General features: G+C 58.8%; 10 protein-coding genes and 1 pseudogene across 10 annotated transcripts; 3 read left to right on the forward strand and 8 right to left on the reverse strand.

Moving 5' to 3' along the window:
* Positions 1–140: 140 nt before the first annotated feature.
* Positions 141–2,326, reverse strand: ACA1_217220 (Vacuolar sorting protein 9 (VPS9) domain containing protein; the record flags this gene model as incomplete). Its single annotated transcript, XM_004337125.1, has 9 exons — positions 141–320; positions 363–537; positions 639–776; positions 918–1,035; positions 1,131–1,208; positions 1,336–1,475; positions 1,586–1,771; positions 1,900–2,176; positions 2,242–2,326. The coding sequence occupies 9 exons, from the start codon at positions 2,324–2,326 to the stop codon at positions 141–143; spliced, it is 1,377 nt and encodes a 458-aa protein (XP_004337173.1).
* An 854-nt stretch (positions 2,327–3,180) lies between these two features.
* ACA1_217230 (RasGEF domain containing protein) lies at positions 3,181–5,995 on the forward strand (the record flags this gene model as incomplete). Its single annotated transcript, XM_004337126.1, has 10 exons — positions 3,181–3,453; positions 3,537–3,753; positions 3,791–3,949; positions 4,058–4,136; positions 4,236–4,644; positions 4,787–4,897; positions 5,035–5,190; positions 5,301–5,559; positions 5,684–5,802; positions 5,903–5,995. 10 exons carry the CDS (start codon positions 3,181–3,183, stop codon positions 5,993–5,995), a joined length of 1,875 nt encoding a protein of 624 aa, XP_004337174.1.
* A 237-nt stretch (positions 5,996–6,232) lies between these two features.
* ACA1_217240 (uncharacterized protein) lies at positions 6,233–7,362 on the forward strand (the record flags this gene model as incomplete). Its single annotated transcript, XM_004337127.1, has 5 exons — positions 6,233–6,295; positions 6,399–6,554; positions 6,689–6,836; positions 6,885–7,071; positions 7,170–7,362. 5 exons carry the CDS (start codon positions 6,233–6,235, stop codon positions 7,360–7,362), a joined length of 747 nt encoding a protein of 248 aa, XP_004337175.1.
* Positions 7,363–7,588: 226 nt separating this feature from the next.
* On the reverse strand, positions 7,589–8,171 carry ACA1_217250 (annotated as a pseudogene).
* Positions 8,172–8,653: 482 nt separating this feature from the next.
* On the reverse strand, positions 8,654–11,835 carry ACA1_217260 (GTPbinding protein TypA/BipA, putative; the record flags this gene model as incomplete). The annotated part of the gene is given in 12 exon segments (XM_004337128.1): positions 8,654–8,760; positions 8,858–9,313; positions 9,412–9,614; positions 9,734–9,853; positions 9,926–10,010; positions 10,105–10,298; positions 10,399–10,477; positions 10,605–10,755; positions 10,900–11,087; positions 11,230–11,329; positions 11,475–11,742; positions 11,759–11,835. The coding sequence occupies 12 exon segments, from the start codon at positions 11,833–11,835 to the stop codon at positions 8,654–8,656; spliced, it is 2,028 nt and encodes a 675-aa protein (XP_004337176.1).
* A 619-nt stretch (positions 11,836–12,454) lies between these two features.
* ACA1_217270 (uncharacterized protein) lies at positions 12,455–12,985 on the reverse strand (the record flags this gene model as incomplete). The annotated part of the gene is made up of 2 exons (XM_004337129.1): positions 12,455–12,513; positions 12,637–12,985. The coding sequence occupies 2 exons, from the start codon at positions 12,983–12,985 to the stop codon at positions 12,455–12,457; spliced, it is 408 nt and encodes a 135-aa protein (XP_004337177.1).
* An 832-nt stretch (positions 12,986–13,817) lies between these two features.
* Positions 13,818–17,252, forward strand: ACA1_217280 (protein kinase domain containing protein; the record flags this gene model as incomplete). Its single annotated transcript, XM_004337130.1, has 11 exons — positions 13,818–13,876; positions 13,980–14,333; positions 14,434–14,471; positions 14,581–14,657; positions 14,811–14,930; positions 15,058–15,201; positions 15,300–15,398; positions 15,512–15,982; positions 16,064–16,266; positions 16,337–16,487; positions 16,914–17,252. The coding sequence occupies 11 exons, from the start codon at positions 13,818–13,820 to the stop codon at positions 17,250–17,252; spliced, it is 2,055 nt and encodes a 684-aa protein (XP_004337178.1).
* Positions 17,253–18,184: 932 nt separating this feature from the next.
* Positions 18,185–19,477, reverse strand: ACA1_217290 (uncharacterized protein; the record flags this gene model as incomplete). The annotated part of the gene is made up of 6 exons (XM_004337131.1): positions 18,185–18,447; positions 18,508–18,666; positions 18,748–18,910; positions 18,981–19,102; positions 19,184–19,283; positions 19,352–19,477. The coding sequence occupies 6 exons, from the start codon at positions 19,475–19,477 to the stop codon at positions 18,185–18,187; spliced, it is 933 nt and encodes a 310-aa protein (XP_004337179.1).
* Positions 19,478–19,861: 384 nt separating this feature from the next.
* ACA1_217300 (GTPbinding protein YchF, putative) lies at positions 19,862–22,289 on the reverse strand (the record flags this gene model as incomplete). The annotated part of the gene is made up of 10 exons (XM_004337132.1): positions 19,862–19,993; positions 20,152–20,221; positions 20,295–20,464; positions 20,622–20,688; positions 20,797–20,852; positions 20,919–20,949; positions 21,177–21,577; positions 21,672–21,800; positions 21,891–21,943; positions 22,025–22,289. 10 exons carry the CDS (start codon positions 22,287–22,289, stop codon positions 19,862–19,864), a joined length of 1,374 nt encoding a protein of 457 aa, XP_004337180.1.
* A 218-nt stretch (positions 22,290–22,507) lies between these two features.
* On the reverse strand, positions 22,508–22,909 carry ACA1_217310 (transmembrane proteins 14c protein; the record flags this gene model as incomplete). The annotated part of the gene is made up of 2 exons (XM_004337133.1): positions 22,508–22,650; positions 22,735–22,909. The coding sequence occupies 2 exons, from the start codon at positions 22,907–22,909 to the stop codon at positions 22,508–22,510; spliced, it is 318 nt and encodes a 105-aa protein (XP_004337181.1).
* A 106-nt stretch (positions 22,910–23,015) lies between these two features.
* Positions 23,016–23,906, reverse strand: ACA1_217320 (uncharacterized protein; the record flags this gene model as incomplete). The annotated part of the gene is made up of 1 exon (XM_004337134.1): positions 23,016–23,906. One exon carries the CDS (start codon positions 23,904–23,906, stop codon positions 23,016–23,018), a length of 891 nt encoding a protein of 296 aa, XP_004337182.1.
* Positions 23,907–23,924: the final 18 nt, after the last annotated feature.

Genomic DNA, 23,924 nt, shown 5'->3' on the forward strand with positions numbered 1-23,924 from the left:
CCAACAAATCTACACCCGGCCCGCAGTTCTTCTAAATCTACCCCCCTCCGCCGTGAAAATACAGGGAAAACATTTTTCTTTTTTACAACTTGAAGGAAAATACAAACACGTGCTCATAGCAAACTGAGAGGGTCCGTGATCTATGCTTGACGAAGTCGCTCGACGAGCAGCTTGTAGCGTTGTAGGAGCTCGGCCACGTCTGCAGCACCAAGCTGCTCCGCCTCTACGTCGAGGAACCGGTCCTCTTGTCCTTCTTCTTCGTTGGCCTCGTCGACGGTGGTGTTGTCGGCAGAAGAAGTGGCGAAGGCGGAGATGTCGGTCTGTGTGCCGGCGTGGTGGACCACGAGGTCTTGGCCGGGTACCTTCTTGTTGAGGTAGACCCAGCTGCTGACGTCACCCTCCAGCTCATCCGAATCGCTGTCACTTCGTCGGAGAGCTGCTGCTGCCTCCTCCTCTTGTCGCCTTCGCGCCTCTTCCTCCTCCTCCGCATCTCTCTGCCTTTCCCGTTCGGCAAACGCGTCGGGATCGCTCAGCCCTCTGCAGAGAGCAAACGTCAGTCGAAGAAGAAGAAGAAGAAGAAGAAGAAGAAAACCAACAATAACAACAACAAGAAGGAAGAGGAGGATAGGGGTGCGCACAGCTCAAAGTCGGCCGGGTCCATGTTGAGCAGCGCGGCGTCGAGGTTCTCGATGAAGGAGACGGCCGACACGAAGTGGACCAGGTAGTACGCGCCCTCTCCCGCCGCTCGGGCCGGGTGGCGGAAACAGGAGATGTACCTTTGGTTGGTCCCAACAAAAGAAAGAACGTGAGCCGCCGGTGATGAGCTTCGGGGGACAACGCACACGCACCGCAGCACACGCACACGCACACACACGCACCACTGCCGCGCGCGCGCACACACACCACTGCACACGCACCGGAGGTTGGAGTGGAGGAGCGGAGGGTTGGACTTGAGGAGGAGGTAGATGAGGCCCGGCAGGAAGTCGTCGGCGCCGATCTCCTCCGTGCGGCGATTCGACGCCTCGGCCAGCTTCCCTTCACGTCCGCCATGCAAATATCACACACGACACACACAAGTGTATGTGTGAGTGGGGTGTTTGTGTGCAGAGGTATTGGGAGGAGAACGGTACGGAGCAGGTTGCGAGCGCAGCGCAGGAGGCAGCAGGTCTTCTCGTAGGGCGACCGCTTGGAGTTGATCGTGAAGAGGGCTGTGAAGTCAATCCCCCCCACACCAATGCATTCGATTGGTTGGTTGACGGTCAACGAACCGAATTCAAAATTTCAAAGCGATTGGTTGAGGTGGCCAGATGCGTCTAGAATTGAGGCGGAATGAACCTTCCTGGGCGGACTCGAGGGAGACGCGGGCCAGCCCGGCCGGCAGTCCCAGCTGCCGCGTGCCGATGAACTGGAGCGAGAGGATTCGGCGGAAGAGGTCTTCGTCCTGACGCGCCGCCGAGGGTCCGCAGAGAAAGATCCTGATTGGACACCCATCACCTAAATTAGAGTTGCACCGCAACGAATGCAATGTAGAGCGGGAACGCAGTAGCGGACATAAAAAAAAAATATGTAAATGAACATGTAGTACCGGGAGTGCAGGGTGTGCGTGAGGTGGCGCTCGAGGCATTCGACGAGCAGCGCACGCCCAGAATCGACGGGCAGATGGCTCCACAGCGGGTGGACCGCCATCTGCGCCTCCATGCTGTCCACGAAGGCGTGCAGCGCGCGCCCCTGCTCCTCCAGCCCCACCCCCGCGTCGTGCCCCGCCACAAACCTGTCACGCAACAATAACAACATAGACACGACACGACACGACACACACAACACGACACGACACGACACGGCACGTGAGTGAGCGTGGGTAATCTTGATAGGCGTTTTGGAGTGGCGAGTGCAGTATACGCGGTGATTTGGTCGAGGAGCGGGCGGGCGTCGGGGCGGAGGAGGCGTTCGTTGAAGTCGTGGGCGCAGGCGGCGATGAGGGCGGCCTCCTCGCCGTCGCTCTGCCCGTCGTCGCCTCCGGAGTGGAGCGGGTGGGTGGTGCGGAAGCCCACCCACGGGCTGAAGCGGCCGGCCAGGTTGAGGGGCAGCCCCACCACCATGCCCACACCCGCCCCCACGCCCCCCACCAACGCGCCGGGTCCCGTGTAGTAGCCGCGCATTCCCGCCCACAGCCATTCTGCGTTCCGCACACACGCACCACCGCACACACGCACCACACCGCACACGATGAGCCCCATACACCATACACAGGTTGGAAGCAGGTCTTGGGTAGCGGCAGCGGCACCTCCGAGTCGGCGCGGGCCGCCGTGGATGGGGTCATGCCCATCTTCTTCTTTGGCGGTGGTGCTGGCGGCGGCTGTGCCGCTACTCGTGTCGACATGAGGTACGCCCTTCTCTGACTCGGTCTCCTCCTGTTCTTGCTTCTGCTGTTCATCTTCTTCTACTTCTTCTTGCGCCTCTACGCGGTGCTCCTCCTGGTGCTCCTCCGCTTCTTCCTTCCCTTCCTGCTGGGTCCCAGGAGCGGCCCCCTCTACTTGTGCCTTGTCTCCTGTTGATGCCGCTACCGCTGCGGCTGCTGGTGATGGCGAGGGCGGCGGGTCCTTGTCGCACGGGTGCTGGTTGCCAGCGGTGGTGGTGGTGGGGCTCGGGGCGGGCAGGGGGGCGGCAGGGGCTGACGAGGAGGCGAAGGGGCCGCGTCGGGTGAAGGAGGGAAGCGGGAATGATGAGAACGCCCACCCCCCGAGCCGCGGCGAGGCTGGTGGTGGGGCTGGGCTCGTCGTGGCAGGCGTGTCTGGAGATGCTGCGGGGCTGGTTGTGGTGGCTATTGCTGCGATGGCGGGCAAATGCGGTGGGGTGCCTTTGGCATCTTCGGCCTCGGCTTCTTCGGCAAGAGGCGGGCCAGAAGAGATGGAGGCCTCCATCCTCAGGGCTGAAGATGTATTTTCGTTTTCGAGTTGTATTTTATTTTATTTCCAGGCCTTTTTCTTTCGTTGCAAGAAGGATCACCACCTGGGTGACCGACCATCAACCACAGCAACGATCCCATCGACATCTGCGAGGGGGGAGTGTGTTGCATGGATCGCACCCGGGGAGGGGGAAGCACGAGTCCCTATCATCATGGTGGGACAGTCAATGTGGGGCGGCGATGAAAGTGCCTCTTTGACCAGAAGTGGCGAGGCCATGCTGTGGGAGGTGAGGCGTGAGGGCGGTGCCTACATTCGAACCATCTTGCGATCCATCGGCGAGCGCAGCCTGAATCTGCTGCAGCAGGAAGACCTCCTCTCAACGGCTGAATTTAACCTCATGAATTGCCTCCCCTACGAGGTGTGCCTCTACATCTTCAGCTTTCTCGACCCGCGCTCCATCTTGGCGGCTGCCAAGGTGTGCACGTCGTGGAATGTGATCGCATCTGACCTCAGCCTCTGGAAACACCTCTACGAGCACTCCCTCTCGGTCGCCATTGCCCGACACCACCCTCACCTGCACCCACCACACTTCGCCGACCCCGACGAGCTCTTCTCTTCCGCCTCGAGTAGTGGTCCCTCCTCCTCTTCCTCTACGTGTTCTTCATCTTCATCTTCTTCTACTTCCACTTCCACTTCTTCCTCTACGTCCATGGCGCTACCATGGTCGCCCCTGCCCCCTCTCGCCGACCTGCCCCCGTCGTCTCCACCTTCTGCCGCCTCGCTATCGTCGTTCGCCTCGACGCCCCTCTTCTCTTCTACTTCTACTTCTTCGCCCTCGTCTCCGCCCGTCGGGCGCGCCTTCTCGCGGCCCTCGTCGCCAGCAGCGGCCGACGGGGCCACCTCCTCTGCGGCGGCGACGAAGGACGACGACGGCGAGGCCGAGGACTGCGGCGTGGGCAACACCATCTTCGCCGACGAGAAGGAGATCCGCTCGGGCTCCCTCGGCCGCCTCGTCGAGCGCCTCGTCGCCGAGAAGCCGCCCGGTACCGACCGCCCGGCACCCACTCTCCTTACCTTCTTTCGATGGCGCTCACCACGACACACGACACACACACGCACACGACACACGCACACGCACAACAATTTCGCAGAGTCCTACGTGAGCGTGTTCCTAATGACCTACCGCACATTCACCACGCCCGCCGTCCTCCTCACCACCCTCCTCGCTCTGTACGCCTCGTCCACCATGAGACTTCTCGTGTGTGCGTGTGCGGTGGTGTGTGTGCGTGTGCGTGTGCCTCGCCGCTGATCGCGTGGATGTGGGCGCAGGTACCAGCGGGCCGACGGTTCGCCGGGCGCTGGAGGGCCGGAGGACGTGACGGCGACGTGGTTTCCGTTTCCGCCGCACAGCGGGGAGCGTTCGATCATCACGCTCGAGGAGGAGGCCGACATCCGCGCGCTCAAGTTCCGGATCTGCAACGTGCTCAAGCTGTGGATGGACGAGTACTTTGTCGAGGACTTCAAGCAGCAGCCGCAGCAGCAGGCGTCGTCGCAGGTGGGCGACTCGCCGCTTGAGCCGCTCTTCCCGATGCTGATCACGTTCGTGCTGGGCAAGCTCATCCGCGAGGGGCGCGACACGCTGGCCAACATCCTCAAGACCTCGCTCTACAACCAGTTCCACACCAAGCAGCTGGCGGCCAAGCTCAAGCGCCTCAGCTCGTCGGACATGATGGACGCCGTCAGCCTCTCCCCGCCCAAGCCCAAGGCACCTTCCTCCTCCTCCTCCTCCTCCTCCTCCTCCTCCTCCTCTCCACCTGTCTGCTTGATCGCACGCTGATGATCTTCTTCTTTTTCTTCTTCTTCTTCTTCGTGGCCATCAGCTGGGGAAGATCTCTCTAGCCTCGCCTCGCCTTGCGCTGACGGACATTTCCGAGGAAGAGGCGGCGCGACAGCTCACGCTCATCGAACACGCCCTCATCTGCAAGCTCAAGGTACGTACCGCACGACACACGACGCACTCGCGACCAACGACACGACGCGACGCGACGCAACACGGCGCGACACGACACGACACGACACACAGGCATTGGTTCGATTGGTGAGTTATCTGATAGCCAATGTGGTGCAGGCGCACGAGCTGCTGAACGCGCGCGGCAAGACGGACGTAATGAACGCCGTGAACTACTGCAACCGGCTGTCGCTGTGGGTAGTGGCCACCATCCTTCACGAGGAGACTCCGCGCGCTCGGGCCAAAATGAAAGCCCGCTTCGTCGCTATCGCCCTCGTACTCTCCTCGCTCATGGCGCACGCACGACACGCACGACACGCACGACACGCACGACACACACACACACAAACACACCTAACGTACGACACGCAGTCCTAACGATGTAGTTTAACGGAGTGCAGCACCTGCGCAACCTGAATAACTTCAACGGCATGCTGACGGTGGTGGGCGCGCTCGAGTCGCCGGCGGTGTCGCGGCTGGCCGAGACGAACGCGGAGCTCAAGCGAAAACGGAACTCGGTGATCAAGGTCGAGCGGGAGCTGCTCGCCCTGGCCCAGACCGCGCGCGAGATCAACAAGGAGATGCTCTCCGTGCCCAAGCTGCCTGGCATTCCTTCCCTGTACGTCTTCACATTCCAATCACCCGGTGCGTGTACTTGCTTTTAGATATGCTGACGTGGCGCGTTATTGTTGTTGTGCGACACACACACACACACACACCAGGGCGATGTGTCTTTCGCAGCTGTCGCTCATCAACAACGTGCACTCAGACACGTTCGAGGGGCTCGTTAATTTTGTGAAGCGGCAGCTCTACTGCACGGAGGTCCTCTTCCCCTTCCGCGAGTACCAGAAGGCCACCTACAACCTCGTACCCGTGCTCGAGATCCAGGTTTGAAATCACCCACACAACACAACAACACTGTCTCTCTTCTCACAAGGCGCGCGTTGTGTGTCGTGTGCCGTGTGCCGTGTGTGTCGTCTCTTTTTAGTCCTTCCTGCTGCGTGGCGTGAATGCACCGCACAACGAATCGGACCTCTACGCCCTGTCTCTGGCGCTCGAGCCCTCCACCAGGGAGGACTGAGCTAGTACTACAGCTGTTGTATTTCTAAAATCGATTGTCGGGGGATGCCCCTCCCCCCCCCCAATACACCAATCTTCTTCATGTCCGTACATATGTGCGTGCATACATACGTATATATCTCTGCACACATCATGTTCCGCACACCCACCTGTTTCTACTGCCCCCCCCCCAAAGAAAGAAGGCAAGAAAGTAGCGGTCGTTTGCTTTTGGTGATCAACCAGCCACCAAACCAAAAGTATGGAGCCGGCGGCACCAGCAGAGGCAGCGCTTCCGCCAGAGCTGCCGGGCGCAGTGGCTGCGGTAACCGGCCCCTTGTGGGCCCAACTCTATGCCGAGTGCAGGCGGCTTGGCATGCCGCACCGGTGGCTCACACACGTTTGGCGTGGGGGGGGGGTGCGGGCAGGAGGGGCTACCGTGGGCGCTGGGCGTGCAGGCGAACGGGGTGGTGAAGGTGCACTTTGAGCGCGAGTGGCTCTCCCGCTCGCCCGCCGATCGGGAGGTGGCTGCCGCCGTCGAGCACGCCTTCCGCGGCACCTGCGCCTTCGACATCCCTCCCGACGTACGCACCGCGACCACCACTGCGGAGGCCACCACGCGAGCCTGGCACGCGACGCATGGGCGCGGCTGACCAATCGTGCTTCTGTTGCGCTTTGTGCGGTCGTGCGTGTGCGGTGTGCGGTGGTGTGTCTGCAGTACCAGTTGAGCATAGCGCCGGTGAATCCGTTCGCGGAGGCGGGCCTCCGGTCGGACTCGCTGCGGCAGTTCATCCAGCAGCGCGGCTTCTTCATGATCCACGTCAAGCGCGGGGCCGATCCCCTCTTCGTGTCCGCACAAGACCACGGTGACCACTGCCCCCCACGTACACCCGCCACAGGTGGGCCAAGCCCAGCGCTGATCGCCCGGGAGGACGGGGGCGTAGACTACCGACGGATGGAGGAGCTCATGCAGGAGCTCGAGGAGGAGAAGCGGGCGCGGCGCAAGCTCGAGTGGGAGCTGGTCGAGGAGACTGAGGCCCGGACCGAGCAGGAGCGGCAGCTCAAGGCCGAACGCGCCCACAACAACCTCCTTCGCCAGCGGTGCGTGCTCTTAACTAGCCCCCCACCACCACCAGACCGACCGACGCGCCACTGACGCCAACCATGGTGGCTGGTGGTGGTGATGGGGGGCTGTGTAGGATAGCGGAGCTGGAGGAGCAGATGGGAGCGGCGTTGCGCGGGGCGCGCCAGGCCGTGGGCGCGCTCGAGGAGGGCCTCGCCATCTCCGCCACGAGCCTTGCCTGGTCCTCCTCCTCTTCATCGTCGTCATCGACGTCGTCTGGCGGCAAGGGCGGCGGCCATCGGGGCGGGCGAAAGGGTGGCCACAAGTGAGAGAGCCAAAGGAGAGTGTGTCGTGTATCGTGCAAGACGAAAGCGGCCGCCAAACGAAGGTATTTACTTGAGTACTCAAAGGGGACCTTGAAGAGGACTGCCGGTATGTACACACACAACAAGGAAGAAAGATGAGGGGAAAAAGGGAGTGGGGGGAGGAGGGCCATAGCTCACGCGGATGAACCAACGACGAAGAAGCAAGTCCTTGCGGCGCAGGAGGAGCTCATCAGTCCTTGTCCTCCACGATGAGCACGGGGACGGACGAGTTGGCAGCGCAGTACTCGCTCACGGAGCCCGTCACGGTTCTGTGCACAACACACAACACAACACACGCCATTAGAATGTGGTCGTGGCGGTTGAAGGGGTCAGAGGCTCGGCTTTACCTCTTGATGGTTCCCACATTTCTTCTGCCCAACACGAGCAGATCGGCCTTGAGCTCTTCGACTCGCTTGCAGATGGCTGACCCGACGTCATCACCTCGCGAGATGCCCGACCTGTGGCGGAACTGTGCATCCAAGACAAAAGATGAGAATGCGAATGAGAAATGTTGGTGCAGAGGAGGGATGAGGGGGCAGCCACTACCTTGAAGCTCTTGAGCTGGTCCTCGTAGACCGCCAGGAGCTGGCGGATCTTGTCCTCCTCGCGCCGCTCCTGCTCGGACTGGGTGGAGTCCTCTTGCAGGAGTACGGTGCCCCAGCGGGCGGGAAGGGCGCGCGTAGCGAGCACGTAGAGCATCGAATTGGGGTTGCGATTCTTCTCCAGGAGCTCCACGGCCCGCACGAATGCGGTCTGCGCACCTGACGAGGCATCGACAGCTACGACAATCTTGATCGGCGCATTTGCGCCCGCAGGTGCAGGCCTAGATTGATCCAAAGAGCCCGTGCGGGGTCGGCGGCCCATGCTTCCCAGTTCAACGTCCATTTGTGACTGTGCGGTGGATTTGGGACTCGAGCTGACAGATGATGAGAGCAAGATGGAGGCAAAGGCTGCAGATGTAGGTGCAAATGCAGGAGTGGTTGTGGTGATTTTGTACAAAATCGACTGCGGGCGAGTTTTTGACCCTGTGCCAGGATTGGAGGTGATATTTTGCGGAAATCTCAGTGGCTGGCTTTTGACGTGTACGGATCTGGCACACGCACGTGATGGCATTCCTGTTCCTGTCAATCGGATTGGGGCCTGGCGAAGATACTTTATTGTGGTGGACGTTGTTGGGGTGAAGTGTGCTCCAACAAAGCTGTTGTGGCGATGTGCCTATGTGATGGTGCGGCGGTGTGTGGGCCGAACTTCCGTTTTAGCCGGACTTCTTGGCGCGGCGGGCCATGGTCTCGCGGGTGCTCGTGTCCAGAATCTCCTTTCGCATGCGGAGGGCCGAGGGCGTCACCTCGACCAGCTCGTCGTCTGGCGGCAACACATCAACAATTAATTGTTATGATAGCACTGTATAAATATATAATATAGAAAATAGACAAATGAGAAATGTGAGTGGGTCGCGTACCGGCGATGTAGGTGATGGCCTCCTCCAGGGTGAGAATGCGCGGCGGCGTGAGGCGAACGTTCTCGTCCTTGAGCAGGGTGCGCATGTTGGTGAGGGCCTTGGCCTTGACCGGGTTGACGTCCATGTCGCCCTTCTTCGAGTTCTCGCCGATGATCATGCCCATGTAGACCGTGGTGCCGGGTCCGACGAACATGGTGCCGCGCTGCTCCAAGCTCTCGAGCGCGTAGGTGGTCGTGGTGCCGTTCGTGTTGGAGAGGAGCACGCCCTTGCGCACGTTCTCGATGACGCCCTTGTGCGGGATGAACGAGTGGAACAGGTGGTGCAGCACCACGGTGCCGCGGCACAGCTGGTTGAGCTCCTGCCGGAAGCCGATCAGCGAACGCGACGGACACATGAAGATGAGCCGCGCCTTGTCGCCGTCCGTCTTCATCTCCACCAGCTCGCCCTTGCGCAGGCCTGCGTTTCAGAGGGTCAACGTTGTTCGTTGGTCGTGTCGTGTCGTGTCGTGTGTGTGTTGTGTGTGTGTGTTAGACCGCACACGACACAAGACATACCGAATCGCTCGAGGACGACGCCGCTGAACTCGGTGGGCACGTCGACGGTGACCTCCTCCTGGGGCTCGAGGAGCTCGCCCTCCTCCTGCTTGAAGAGGACCTTGGGCGGGGACACGCTGATCTCGAAGCCCTCACGCCGCATGTTCTCAATCAGCACCGCCAGCTGCAACTCGCCCCTGCCCTTCACCTCGAGCGCACCCTCTCTGCAGCACGCAACCACCTCGCCATCGTCACTCACCACCGCACACGACACGACACGACCAACGACACGACACGACCAACGACGCGACACGACACGCAACATGTACGCGGAGGGCCGTACCGGCCAGTGTCACCGATCTGGAGAGTGACGTTGCTCTCAAGCTCTCTGTAGAGACGCTGACGAAGAAGCGTCGATGTCAACTTGGTGCCCTCGCGTCCGGCCAGCGGCGAGTCGTTCACGCTGTGGTGAAGGAAGTCGGGCAGTGAGCATCGACGACCGCACACACAACAAACACAACACACACACACACACCTGAGAACGACCGACAGCACGGGCGGATCGATGGGGTTGGCGGGGAGCGCATGGACTACCGATGGCGCACAGATCGTGTCCGTCACTGCACGTCACGAGAGCAACCACCACTCATGTGAGCGCGACGCGAGTAGTAGTAGTGAGGGGGGGGGATTCATTGTGAGTCGACGTCGACGTACCGGAGCAGGCGCCGAAGCCGGCGATGCCGATGATGTCGCCGCACTCGCCCCGCTCGATGGGGGAGCGCTCGAGGCCGCGGCGGCCGAGCACCTTGAGCACCTTGGACTTCTCCAGCTCCTTGGCCTCGCGCGACAGCCCGTGCAGCTGGTCGCCCGTCGTCACGCTTCCCGAACGCACCCGCCCGACCAGAATTCTAGAATTGTCGACACGATACACGACACACACGACACGCACGTCGTACGTCAGGCAACGTGCGGCTCGAGAAGAGGATGGAGGAGAGGAGAAGAGGGTACCGGCCCAGGTGCATGTCGTATTCCATGGTGGTCACCAGCATGGAGAAGGGCGCATCCGGATACGTGAGCGGCGGCGGCACTGTATATATAAATATAAAGAGGAATAAAGACATGTGTGTGTAGTGACGTGGCCAGGGAGTGGTCAGCTGATGTCACATGAAGAAGGGGAAAGGCAGCGGTGTAGTGGCGAGTAGTAGTTGTAGTACCCTTCTCGATGATGGTCTCGAAGAGCTCGGTCATGTCGGTCCTGGGGGCGGTGCGGTTCTTGACGGCCCATCCCTCGCGCGCAGAGGCGTAGAGGGTGACGTAGTCCAGCTGCTCATCCGACGCGTCCAGCGAGACGAACAGGTCGAAGAGCTGTATTGTATACACAAATAAATAAATAAACAAACAAATAAAATGAATTAACAATAAATAAAATTGTAAAAAAGGCGCTACACGAATGGTTCTACACGAGAGCGTGAGCGGTGGTGATGAGGAGGGACGTGCCTCGCTTTCGACCTCGTCCGGTCGGATGGTGTCGCGGTCCATCTTGTTGAGGACGACGATGGGCTTGAGGCCGTAGCCGAGGGCCTTGGAGAGCACGAACTTGGTCTGGGCCATGGGACCCTCCGTGCCGTCGACCAGCATCACCACGCCGTCCACCATGCCCAGCACTCGCTCCACCTCGCCTCCGAAATCGCCGTGGCCTGCGCTCGCCCACCCAATCCACCACACACTCTTCGTCAGCCTCGCACACGACACACACGACACACGACACACGACACACACGACACACACGACACGACCAGGCATGTCGCCGCTGCGAGCCGGGAAGGAGAGTGATGGTACCGGGAGTGTCGACGATGTTGATGGTGTAGTCCTTGTACTTGATGGACGTCTGCTTGGCCATGATCGTGATACCACGCTCCTGCTCCAACGCGTTCGAGTCCTGCACAAGCAACACACACACACGCGCACACCAAGGCTGACGTCAGCACCTCACTGCCCGCCAGTCGGTTTAAAAATGAAATAAACAAAAAGTAATAAATAATAAGAAATAATAATAAGAATGCTGGGGGTGCGCGTGCCATGACGCGTTCGCCGCCGCGAAGGGACGTGGTGCCGCTCTGGGAGAGGAGCTTGTCGACGAGGGACGTCTTGCCGTGGTCGACGTGGGCGATGATGGCGATGTTCCGGAGCTTCTCGTTGCGCACGCCTTCGCCCAGGTCCTCGGCGCCCTCGGCCTCGGTCGACAGCCAACGGCGCGCCAGGGCGCGTCCGCCGACCACGCCCGAGCGGTGGTGGCTCGCGAGCGAGGGCCAGCCGTGGCCCACCTGGCGCAGCGCGGACCAGGGCGCGGTCCTACGGAGGCTGGCACCCAGAGGGCGCTGAGATGAGATGAGGGTGGAAGATGAAGGCTGCGCAGAGGAAGAAGTAGAAGGGGCGGCCAGACATCGATGGAGGCGATTTCCGGAAGAGGAAGATGAAGATGAAGCTGATGAAGATGCGGCAGTGGAACGGGAGGAAGAAAAGGCGCGGACAAGGGAAGAACGGGAGGAGGCAGAGCCCGCAAGGGGAGAAGAAGAACGAGAGAGGGCAGAACGCAGCATGATGATGCGAAGGGGGCGAGAGAACGAAGGACGTCTGTCCACCGGAGTATCGCCACACGCTCCGTTCTGGCGCGCTGGCTTTCCAAGAAATTGAGAAACGATTCATTTCTTTTCCTTTTCCTGCTCTTCAAGGAGGGGTCTGCAAAGAAGGGGTGTGGGGTTCTTGTAGAAGCTATTGACAACAAACACATTCCCAATGCGGGAAGGAAACTGTACAGGAGAGAAGGAAGCGGACAATGCAAGACACGACCGCTGCAGGAGAAGAGGGAGGGAGATGTCGAGACGTAGCAGGAAAAGGGAAGAGCGAAGGGAGAGAGTAGTGTGATATAACGTAAGCTACCACAGGAGGGCAGGGACTGCCGGGCGTCGGTCTGTCAGCCGTCGAAGCCAGAGAGATGAGACGTTCTGAAGGGCAGGTAGGCCAGAACGCCCTTGATCTGATCGCCAAAGGCCTTCTTCTTCTCTTAGTCTTCTTGCGCGTCCTGGCAGCCTTCAGCAGGTCCTCCTGGCGACGAGTGCGCACCTGCGAGAACACGTCTACACCGAAGAACGAACGAGATGAAGTAGCATGAGCATCTGTGCAGAGGGAAAAAACAAAAAGCAGCGACGGCGGGGATGATGAGGGGAAAGGGCGGAGAAGACGAACCTCCAGAGGGGGGATCGGCGGGGGCAGACACTACCGGGGTCTCGTCGGCAGAGAGCGATTCGCGACGACGGGCCTTGTAGCCAGGGTACTTGTAGCCGTTATCGGGCTCGTCCACAGTTGCGCGGCGAGCCTCCTCGAGCTTCTGTTTGTACTTGCCGGTCGCGGGGGCGCTTTCGGCGGCCTGGTTCTGGCGAATCTTGGCCATCTCGGTCATGAATTCGTCGCCAGAGTCTTGATCGGCGTTGCGTCCTCCTCGCTGGGCATCGCCGGTGCTTTGTACAAGTTCTCCTCCATAGTAGGTCCCTCCCACTCCATAGCTGCTGTCGTTGCCGCCCCCGGATGGATTCATCACGAGAGACATGAGAGCCGCTGGTTGGTGGGTTGTCGATTCGATCGGTTCGGTCGAGGGAAGTCGGTGTGTCGGTGGTGCAGAGGTGTGGGGATTTCTTTTCTGCAGATTTTCTGTAGTTCGCAAGATTGGTGTTGATGTGATGGTCGGTGGATTAATTCGTCGGTTGATGGCTAGTTCTTTTTCTTGACTTTCGCAAAAAGCATGGCCTTTCGTTCACGATTTTGGTGATGCGACGTTTTCGATCAGACGGCCGATGGAAGCCCCTGCGTCGAGAATTTCGTTGATGGCGAGAAGAGTGGTGATGCTTGCAACAGCTGGCGAGCCGTTGATGAGATGGAATGCGGAGCTGATGTCAAGAAGGTTGTGGTCAGCAGATAATGGGGTGCGGCGATCTCTGTGCTTTTGACGAGGTCGGTGTGGTGGTGAGGCAGGTGCGTTGCGGGCGTGGTGTGAAGAGACAACTGGAAAACGAAACTGCTGCCAGGCACAACTTCTCTGTGCACCTTCCTTGATCGGTGCATTCGGCCAATAGCAGGCGCCATGAGGCCTGGCATCCGAAGCAGCTGTCTATCTGCGTTGGGGAAATGCTTCGAAACGTTCCGCGGTCTAGCCCGTCGTTTCGCACGGGTTGATGGACGTGCTTCGCATTTCCACATTCCAGGATATTTTGTGGCATTTGCATAATTAATATCACCTGCACCGCAAACACGACGTTGTGCTGCGCCCGCGTTGGGTTGCGTTCATCGAGAATCATAAGGTGAAGGTCAATCAATTGGATAATCCGTGACGCATCTCTGCTCTGTGCGCGGTTCGGTTCTTCGTAGCCACCATGAATGAAACCGAGGCAGTAGAGGACTACTACGAGATCCTCGAAGTTGTAGGCAGCGGGTTCGTCCCCCCCCAGTCCCCAGTGTAGCGCCTCAAATCTCGTGTAGAACGAAATCCCTTCACCAAGAAGTCTTGGTGAGAGATGCTGACGTCGAGGACGCAGGAACACGGGCAATGTGTACCGGGCGAGAGACAAGGCCACGGGCCAAATTGTGGCGGTAAAGCGCATCATGCTGGATACCGACGAACCGAATCAATTGAAGAAAATACTGCTCGAGATCAAGAACTTGAAGGATTGCGAGAGTCCCTACATCACCTCCTTCTATGGCAGCTACCTCAAGGGCCAGTATCTTTCAATCGTCATGGAATTTTGTGGCCTTGGCTCTCTCAAGCGACTCATGACGAAGCTGCGATCGCCCCTCTCCGAACGCGAGATTGCCGCCGTTCTACACCAGGTCCTCAAAGCCCTCATCTACCTCCACAACGCCAAGCTCATCCATCGCGACATCAAAGCCGAGTAAGATCCCTTTTTTACTTGCCCCCCCCCTCTCCTTTTTGTTTCTAATCAGTTTTTTTGCTTTCGCTTTCGCTTTTGCTCTCGTGCTCGGGCCAACCAGCAACATCCTCTTGAACGAGTTGGGCCAAGTCAAAGTCGGTACGGACACAACAATCCAACGACTCTTTTTTTTTCTTTTTTCCTCTCTTTTCACTCCCCTTTCTCCCCTACTCCACTATGGCCTCATGACTCGCGCTACTCTGTGCAGCTGACCTCGGAGTCGCAACGACGCTGGCCCACACGATGGACCGCCACCGCACCGCCACAGGCACGCCCTATTGGATGGTGCCACTTCCTCCTCCTTCTTTTTCTTTCCTTTTAAACCACCCCTCTGTGAAGAGATGTTGTATGTGTTTGTATTCTATTTGTAGCACCAGCATGTACGCGCACATCGCCTGATGACCACCTTGGCTCCCCGTGTTTTTTCTTTCCTTCCAGGCGCCCGAGCTGGTGTTGGAGCAGGACTATGGGACGGGCGTCGATATCTGGTCGCTGGGCATCACCTGCATCGAGTTTGCCGAGACCAAGCCGCCCTACTTCGACATGCTTCCCATGCGCGTACACGCTCCCCACACCCACTCGACGAGTTGCTGCTGCTGCTCAACAAGATGATCACCCAAATCTCGTGGCGGCGGCGATGCTGCCTGGTGGTGACCACACACACACACACACACACACAACACAGGCGCTCTTTATCATCGCATCGGGCGACGATCAGGTGCCTACGCTCAAGAAGCCCGAGGAGTGGTCATCCCTCTTCCGCGACTTTATCGCCGTGTGCCTCGTCCGCGACCCCGACAAACGATACACCGCCCAACAGCTCCTCAACGTACTCTCCTCACCTCGACCCATCGCCATCAGTCATCATCATTTGCTGCACCCCAATGTCAATCACATCAACTCATTCGGTGTCGTCGCGCGGTGCAGCACGTGTTCGTGTCGGGGCAAACGGACGAGGAGAGCAAGGAGGTGCTTCGAGAGCTCATCGCCCGACTCCAGGGCGCCACCTCCAAGCAGGAGAAGCAGGTACATGCCCCCCTCCCGCACCGCGTGGCCTGTTGGCCTGGCCCGGTTCGGCCCTGACCTCGTCACTGTGTGTCGTGCGGTGTGTGCGGTGTCGTGTGTGTCGACGAAAACAGAAACAAATCGACGGCGAGCTGGACAAGCTGTTGCGAGACATCTCGCCCTCGGGCGCCGGTGGCGGCAACAACGGCGGCGGGCGAGCCTCGGGTTCGCTGGGAAGCAAGGCGGGCGCGAAGGTGGCCGCCACCCTTCTCTCGGAGAAGAGCGGGGCCAAGCTGGGCATCCTGCCGGCCCAGAAGATGGTGTCGCCCGACCTCGAGCAGAGCCAGCGGGAGAAGCGCACCGTGAAGATCGAACCGCCCGAGGAGATCATCCGCTCGACGTCGTCGTCGCCCAACTCGCCCTCGTCGTCGTCGTCGACCTCCCTCTCCGAGTACGAGCGGAAGGCCAAGGAGGAGAACAGCGAAGAGCATCGGATCAAGCTCTCGCGACGACGCTCGGCGCCGCCCACCAAGAAGGCGGGCCGCTTCCGCCGCAGCGGCGATCAACTCTTCGGCCTCTGCGACGAGTGCTCTCTCTCCACCGAGGTTCGTCGTGCGCGTGTGTCGTGTCGTGTGCGGTGGCTGATCGGCGTGTGTGTGTGTGTGTGTGTGTGTGCATGACGACAGGATGGACCGTGGTGCGGGGAGTACAAGCACGAGAGGGAGAAGGAGAAGATCAAGTACGACAGCAGACACCTGGACGACCTGGTGATGAAGATGATGGACAAGCACTCGGGCCTGCCCCTGCGAAAGAAGAAGATGGGCCTCCTCAAGCTCACCACCATCCTCTACTTCACCGGCACCGACCTCATCGACTGGCTGCTCAAGCGGTACTTTTTCCTCCACATTCCACATTCCACACAACATTCCGTGCACTCGTCTGACCATGGTGCGGCGCAGGGTTGAGCTGAGGGACAGGGAGGAGGCGGGGGCGGTGGCGAAGAAGCTGCTGGTGAACGGGTACATCACACAGATCACGGAGCGGGAGAAGATCGACGACGAGGAGGCCATGTTCAGATACGAGAAGGTGTTGGCCTCCGCCTCCAAAAAGGTACGACGCATCTCCTCGCAGCACACATGTTCTTTCGTTCTTTCTCTTTTTCGTTTTCGTTCTTTCTTGTTTTGTTTTTCGTTGTTCTCGATCGTTCGTGTGGCCAATCTCTCTTTTTCTCTCTTCGTTCGTCCTCGTGCGCGTTCTTTCCGCCAGCCCATCACCAAGAACAGCAAGAATAAATGAAGGAAGGAGCAGCCAACAACAACAACCACCAAATTATGACCTTAGTGATGGGCGAGGAGAGGGTAAGAGGGTGAAAGAATGAGAGTGAAAGAGAGAGTGAGGGAGGGGAGGGAGAGAGAGTTTTGTAAGGTATGAACATGACCATTTGACACGAGGCACACACACTTACACACTTACACACTATCGCTCTGTCTCTTCCATACTCGTTAGCAGCAACTCACTTCATTCATTCATTCGCAGAGCGGAGGCAAGGCGGGAGGGGACAAGCAGTCGTCGTCGGGCGTGCCGCTCCTCACCATCGGCAAGCTGAGCGGCGGCGGCAAGGGCATCGACGGCAAGAGCCCGCGGCGGAGCGGAGGCTTTCCGTCGTCGCCGCTCGGCTCGCCGGCGCACCACAACCAACAACAGGGCTTCGTGTCGCCGCCGACGCCTCCGCCTCCACCGCCGGCCGTGGTCAAGGAGTCGCCGCGGCTGCGGACCAACACCCACAAGTTCGCAGCCGACTTCGAGAAGCTGCAGGTCCTCTCTGATCGCCGTCGCTCGTGCGCGCCCAACACCATCAAGCCCATCAAGCCCTGATGATAATGATGATTATGCTGCTGCTGCTGGTTGTGGGTCCGCCATCTCCCTTGCTGCCTTGCTTGTACAAAAATCAAAAATATAAACAGAAATCATACTTTCCCACTGCTTGCCCAAAGCATATTTTTTATTGGGGATTACACGACTGGCCCTTCCAGCTATTCCTGGCCATCATCACGCAGAGGTCTGGAAAACTAAAAACACCAAAAGGCGGTGATATTTGGGAGGGAACTACTTGAATTCACCCTACCAGATTACCTTGGCCATCGGACGAAACAAAGTCCAAGGAGGTGGGCAGAGAGTCCGGCGCATTCATTCCACAACACCGAGCACAACACAACACAATCCAACTTATATCGGATAATAATAGCCACACCAGCACAACAATGGGCGTCATTGGCGGCAACATGGATAAACTCACGGGCATGCTCCAGTACCGGTGCGCACCCACTCCACACACGCCCACATCGCACCACCAACTGGTGCTGACACCATTTGGTTGTGACGCCGTCCAGGTGGGGCCGAGTGGTGGGCAATCCGCGGCACACGGCCAAGGGAATGGCCCGCCAGCAGAAGGGCCGCGCCAAGATCGCCGCTGGCCGGGGCCGCTTCCGCATGCGGAGGGCCAAGCACCGCGCCCTCGCCATGTGAGGCTCCGTCCCCCCCTGCACACTCGTTCAACCCCCCCAACAAAGAGCCGAGGTCGAGAGACCCCACCCTTTTGTTTCAATGCTGATATGAGCAATGCCACATACCATTTTGTTTCTCACTCCCTCTCCTCCTCTCCTCTTCTAGAACAGCACCATCAGTGTCGTCATTTTTATGTCTTCTGCAGATGACGTGGATTGGGTTGAGAAGGTGATGGGGGGACTTCACGTTGTTCACACGATCAAACCAGAGGGTAAGGGACTGGCGACATCTGTCGACTTCTGTCATTTCTCGCTCTTCTGGCTGCAGTGGCGTCTCTGCAGGCAGCGAATGGCAAAGAGCGAGCCGTTCGGCGTATCGAAGCCGCCGGAGAAGCTCCTGAGCCCCGTCACGTCAACACCCTCCGAGGCCAGGAATCCCACATCGAGGTCGATCACCACATCGATGGTGCCAGCTCGCAGGGCGGCCACGATTTCGGCGTCGGTCAGATCGGGGTTTACCGTAACATCCAAGTTTGGCATCACAGAGGCGTAGAGGGTAGCGCTGCCTGTGACAACAGGTTAGCCACACAACTGATGGAGGGCAGGAGGGGAGGCACAGGGCGCACCTTCGGCGTTGGTGATGGTGGTCAGCGCGGTGGCGGCAAGGAGGGATGCGAAAGAGGTGAACGGAGAGGTGTCCAGCACGGTGAAGACGCCCAAGCCGTTGAGTTGAACACAGGACTGCTGGGTGACACGCTTCCGGGCGATGCCCATGAACTCTCCGCCTGAGGAATCAAGTTGCAGAGAATCAGATTAACATCAACGAGAGCAAGCTAGGAAATGGAGAGATCAGCGAAATGGCGGACCAAAAGAGAAGTCGGGACCAGCAAGGTCCACGATGCCATCGATGAGCATCTCAATGGCGATGGTGGAGTTGTCCGGGAAGGGTACCACCACACGCGTCAAGGGGACGCCGTAATGGTTGGAAATGATTGAAATCATCAAATTCAGAAGTGTGTCTAGCCCGGGCTGCATGAGCAGAGGTGCGGTGTTTTAGAATAGGAGTTTAAAAGAACCTGAAGAGCGAGAGCTGACGTACATCTACGACGTCGAAGCTACGGATGGCCCCACGGCGTAGTACTCTATTCAAGAGGGTGTGTGGTGTGCGCGCAGGGAATGGGAAGAGGCTTGGATCGGCGGCACAATCCAAGGGGATGAACACTGGTCGAACAAGAGGAGGAGGAGGAGGAGGAGGAAGAAGGTTTGTTCGTTGTACAGTACATGGGAGAGAGGAAGAGATACGTGCTCCTGAGCTGAGTTCAGCAGCAAAAATATCAGAGTAGCTTCCATTGGCTTTGGTGATGGCGAGAGCTGAGTCGAAAGCATCCATCAGTGAAGTGTCCTAAAGATCAAGAAGGTAAGTGTCATGTCCCCTATATCCTTGTATTACAGGGTGAGCTTGTAGCTTACCCGACATTCTTGGACTCCATAGGGCAAAGGAGATGGCAAAGAAGAGCAAGAAGAGGAGCTGGAGCAGCAGGAAGCCCAGCAGCAAGGAGCCAGGGCTAGAAACAAGTAGATCAGGAGCAGTCTCATGGTTGTTTGATGAATGTGACAAGTGTAGGTGCTTATTTATCTATAAATGAAAACTAAAGCTCTCTCGTCAAGTGCTGGTTGTGTCCTGCTTTCTTCCAAACCCCCACAAAAACCCCACAAACGCCACACAATGTGGGCTCCCACAACTGGAAGGAAGGCATGGTGACATGAGCTGTGGCTGTGAGCCGGGGATCGGTCTCATGCCGCCCAGTTTGACGGACTCTTGTTTGTTTTCCAACACCGTAGCACAACTGCCTTGAGGCCCTGATGACTGTTCGTTCGGCTTGGGTTCTCATCAGTCTGTGGCTTGCGCAAAAGAGGAGTGAACGGAGTGGGATTTGAACCCACGCACCCGAAGATTCACCAAAACAGATTTTACTTCTTCTACTTTCGGTGGTGGAAGAGGATGATGTCGCCGTCCTGCACGACGTACGAGGTGCCCTCGAATCGCACCTTGCCCAGCTCCTTCGCCCTCTTCTCGCCTCCCGCCGCCACAAAGTCTGCGAACGCGATCGTCTACAGAACAATAAAAAGGTCAACACATTTACATATGTGCATGTAGCAAGTCTCTCAATCTCGCCGTATTACCAACAACATACGGCACACCGCCAGCACGTTGTAGAGCATATATACATATGTAAACATAATATATATATAAAATAGAGGCAGCTTACCTCGGCCTTGACGAACCCCTTGGCAAAGTCCGTGTGAATTGTGGCCGCGGCGTCCACTGCGGTCGTGCCCCTGCCACGCGTAGGGTGAGGCTTGGGGGCTCGTGTGGTTGGAGGCGCGAGGTAGGAAGGAAGGGGGGATGTACTTGGGTATGTTCCAGGCGCGGGCCTCGGTCTCGCCCACGGTGAAGAACTGGTGCTGCTGCAGCAGCTGCCGCGTGGCCCGGATGACCTTGGGCAGGCCCGCGTCGGCCTCCGAAAGACCGTACAGCTCCAGGAACGACTTACGGTCCTCCACACTCTCCATATTTGCCAACTACACTCATGAAACACGCACACGCACACGCACACGCACGCACACGCACGACACACGGCCAGTGACACGACACGACACGACAGAAGAGAATTGTGTTCGCGCGGTCAATCCAAGCCCAGCAGATGACGAGGAACGCCTTGGGGGGGGGGTATAGCACCTCCGATTCGAGCTTGGCCGACACGACCAGCACCCGCTCGTTGGGATCCACTCCCGGCTCCTCCTTCCTGCATTCAGTGCCGCCACACAACAACACACACGACACACGTGTGGGTGGGTGGGGGCGGGGCGGGGCGGGGCGTGAAAGGAGAGTTGAGGGGGTGAAAGGGGCGTACAGGACGGCTTGCTTGACCTGCTCCACCATGGCGTTGCCCGTGGCCGCCTCCTCTTCCTGACGACGACGGCGATGACGACGTGAGGCAATGTATTGTTTCGTGTGCGGAGGCGTCGGACGTACCTTGACATTGCAGCAGTACACCACCGGCTTGCTGCGCACGCGTGCGGCAACGTGATCGTGTGTCGTGTGTCGTGTGTCGTGTGTCGTGTGTCGTGTGTCGTGTGTCGTGTGTCGTGTGTCGTGTGTCGTGTGTCGTGTGTCGTGTGTCGTGTGTCGTGTGTCGTGTGTCGTGTGTCGTGTGTCGTGTGTCGTGTGTCGTGTGTGGTCAGCCGCGAGCGGTGGGCGGATGGAAAGAGAGGAGGAGAGTCGAGGGCACACCTGGTGAGGAGCTGGAATGCGTGGAATGTGGGCCACTCCTCGGCAGAGATGAGCACGCTGCGCGCCGGCTGGCCCTCGTCGAGCACGGCGATGGTGCGGTGCATGAGGTCGAGCCGCTTCTGGGCCTCGGCGTCGAGCTTGGTCCGCTTCTCGAGCTTGGCGCGGGCCGTGGTGAGCGACTCGAGGTCGGCCAGCAGCAGCTCGGTGTTGATGATCTCCATGTCCCGCGCCGGGTCGACGCTGCCCTCGACGTGGGTCACCTGCTCGGTGCCGTCGGCGCCCTCGAAGCACCGCACCACCTGCAGAATCATCGACACGTTCCGGATGTGCGCCAGAAACTTGTTGCCCAGGCCCTCGCCCTTGGACGCGCCCGCCACCAGGCCCGCGATGTCCACGAACTCCTGCACACATGCACCACCGCACACGCACACCGCACACGCACACGCGTAAGCACACACGACACGACACGACACACGACGCGAGTGTTACACGAACCATTTGGCAGGGCAGGATGCGTTTGGAGTTGGCGAGGGCGGCGAGGGTGTCGAGGCGCGGGTCGGGCACCCACACCATCCCGCTGTTGGGCTCGATGGTGCAAAATGGAAAGTTCTCCGCACGCGCCCTCTGTACACCACACGACACACAACACGACACGACACACGCACTTTCTGAGTGGGTGCAGGCTCACAAGGCGGCGGAAAGAGTGGTAGAGACCTGGCTGCTGGTGAGGGCATTGAACAGAGTGCTCTTGCCCACGTTAGGCATTCCTGGAATACACACACAGCAGCCAAGCCATGTAAATGTTATGTAATAAATAAATAAATAAATAAATAAAATAAAAAATGTACCGACGATGCCGCAGCCGTTGGAGGCGGTGCGGGCCACGAAGTAGGAGAGGGCCGAGGCCTGCCCGCCGGCGGCCTGTTGCGTCTGCTGCTGCTTGCCGGCCTTGGCGGCAAACCACTGCCGGCGGACGCCCAACACTCCGGAGCCGGAGGTGAGGCACGACGACGATGGCGGCCACAAGACCGACCGGCCGCCAACGAAAGTAGAAGTGGCGCTTCGGCTGCTGCTGCCCCACCACGTCGTGCTCCGTCGAGTCGCTACCTTCATCTTGTCTCGCGCGAACAAAGCAAAAAATGGTAGTTTCCTCTTTTCCTTCTATTTTCTCTTTGAGTTTTGCCCCAGCGTTGGTAAGGGGAATCTTACAATAACAAGTCCCCTGTGGTGTAGTTGGCTAGCATTTCCGCCTGTCACGCGGACGACCCGGGTTCAAATCCCGGCGGGGGAGACCTCTTTTTATGTAGAGGTAGTCTGAAACTGTGCCAAGTCTAGTGACGCACACTCGCAGTTCGCTGCCTGAGGTTGTGGATGAAGAGGGCGCCGGAGAGCAGGGCCACCAGGCCGGCCGGCATAAACTTGAAGGCCAACGAGTAGCGGTACAGCATCACCAGCGCCAGAGCACCAAGCAGGCCTAATGCAAAAATAAATCCAAAAAGGAAAATGAATTCAACGCTACTTGATGTGGCAATCTAATGGATGGCCTGGGGCAACGCACCCAAGGACAGGAGGTAGCCGTTGTTGCGCGTGGTGTGGTGATTCATGAGGTAGGCCGCCACGGCCAGCATTAGGCCAAATGCGAGGCCGAACGCAAAAGACATCACGCTGCCCGAGTTCACAAAGCCGATGAGGCCACCCACGAACACTAAGACACCAAACAGCCCCGTGAGCATCGCGTTCGCGTTTGCCATCTCGCTCTTCTCTTTCTTTTACTTCTATTGTTTGTTTTTTCTTTCTTTTTGTTTGAACCTTTTCCGTTGTTTCGTAAGTTCACACGCTTCACGTGTGCTGTTGCTTGTTCTTCTTGTTTTTCTTCTTGTTCCTCTTCTTGCGGTTCTTCTTGCTGTTGGGCGTCGCTTCGAGAGGAGTAGTAGCTGTGGTCTTGGGCTTCTTCGATCGGCGCTCGTCTTCCTCTGGAGCACGTGGTTCAACCTCGACGCCGGCCTTGTCACGATGATCATCGTCATCGTGTCCTCGCTTCCTCTTCTTCTTCGTGGTGGTGGTGGTGGGCGGAGCCATCTTCTCCGTTTCCGCCACCTCTTCTTGCGCCTTCTTCTTCCCCTCTTCATCTTTTTTCTTCTGCCTCTTGCTCTTGCTCTTCTGTTTCTTCTTCTTCTTGTCTTGCTTCGCTTCTGTCGTGTTGGCGGCCTCCTTCTTCGTGTGCTGCCCATTCTCCTTCGTCGTCGCCTTCTCCACGTCCTCCACTTCCTTCTTCTTCGTCGTCTTCTTCTCCGTCGGTGGCGGGTGCGCGGACGGTGGCCGCACCGTAGTGGCGGCGGCGGCAGGGGCGGAGGCAGCGATGAACTGGCGGGAGGGCGGGATGACCACCCCGCCCAGCAGGCGCGCCATCTCCTCGCTGTCGTCCTCCTCTTCGCTCTCGCTCTCACTGCTGCTCTCCACCGCCGGTGCCGGCGCCGGCACAACCTTCTTTTGCTCCGCCTCCTTTTCCTGTTTCTTCTTCTCCGCCGTATCTGCGTTGCCCTCGCCGTCGGCCTTCTCCTCCTCGCTATCCTGTGCCCTTGTCGTCGTCGTCTTCTTCTTCTTCGGCTTTCGCTCCTTCTTCTTCGTCTTCGTCTTCCCTTTCGTCTTCTTCTTCGTCGTCTTGGCCTGTGCCTCCGCGTCGTCCTCTTCCGACTGCTCCTCGTCACCGCCGGCGTCCACAGCCATCATCGTCTCCTCGTCCTCATC

Source organism: Acanthamoeba castellanii (genome assembly GCF_000313135.1).
Source record: "Acanthamoeba castellanii str. Neff unplaced genomic scaffold scf7180000084758, whole genome shotgun sequence".
NCBI lineage: Eukaryota > Discosea > Longamoebia > Acanthamoebidae > Acanthamoeba > Acanthamoeba castellanii.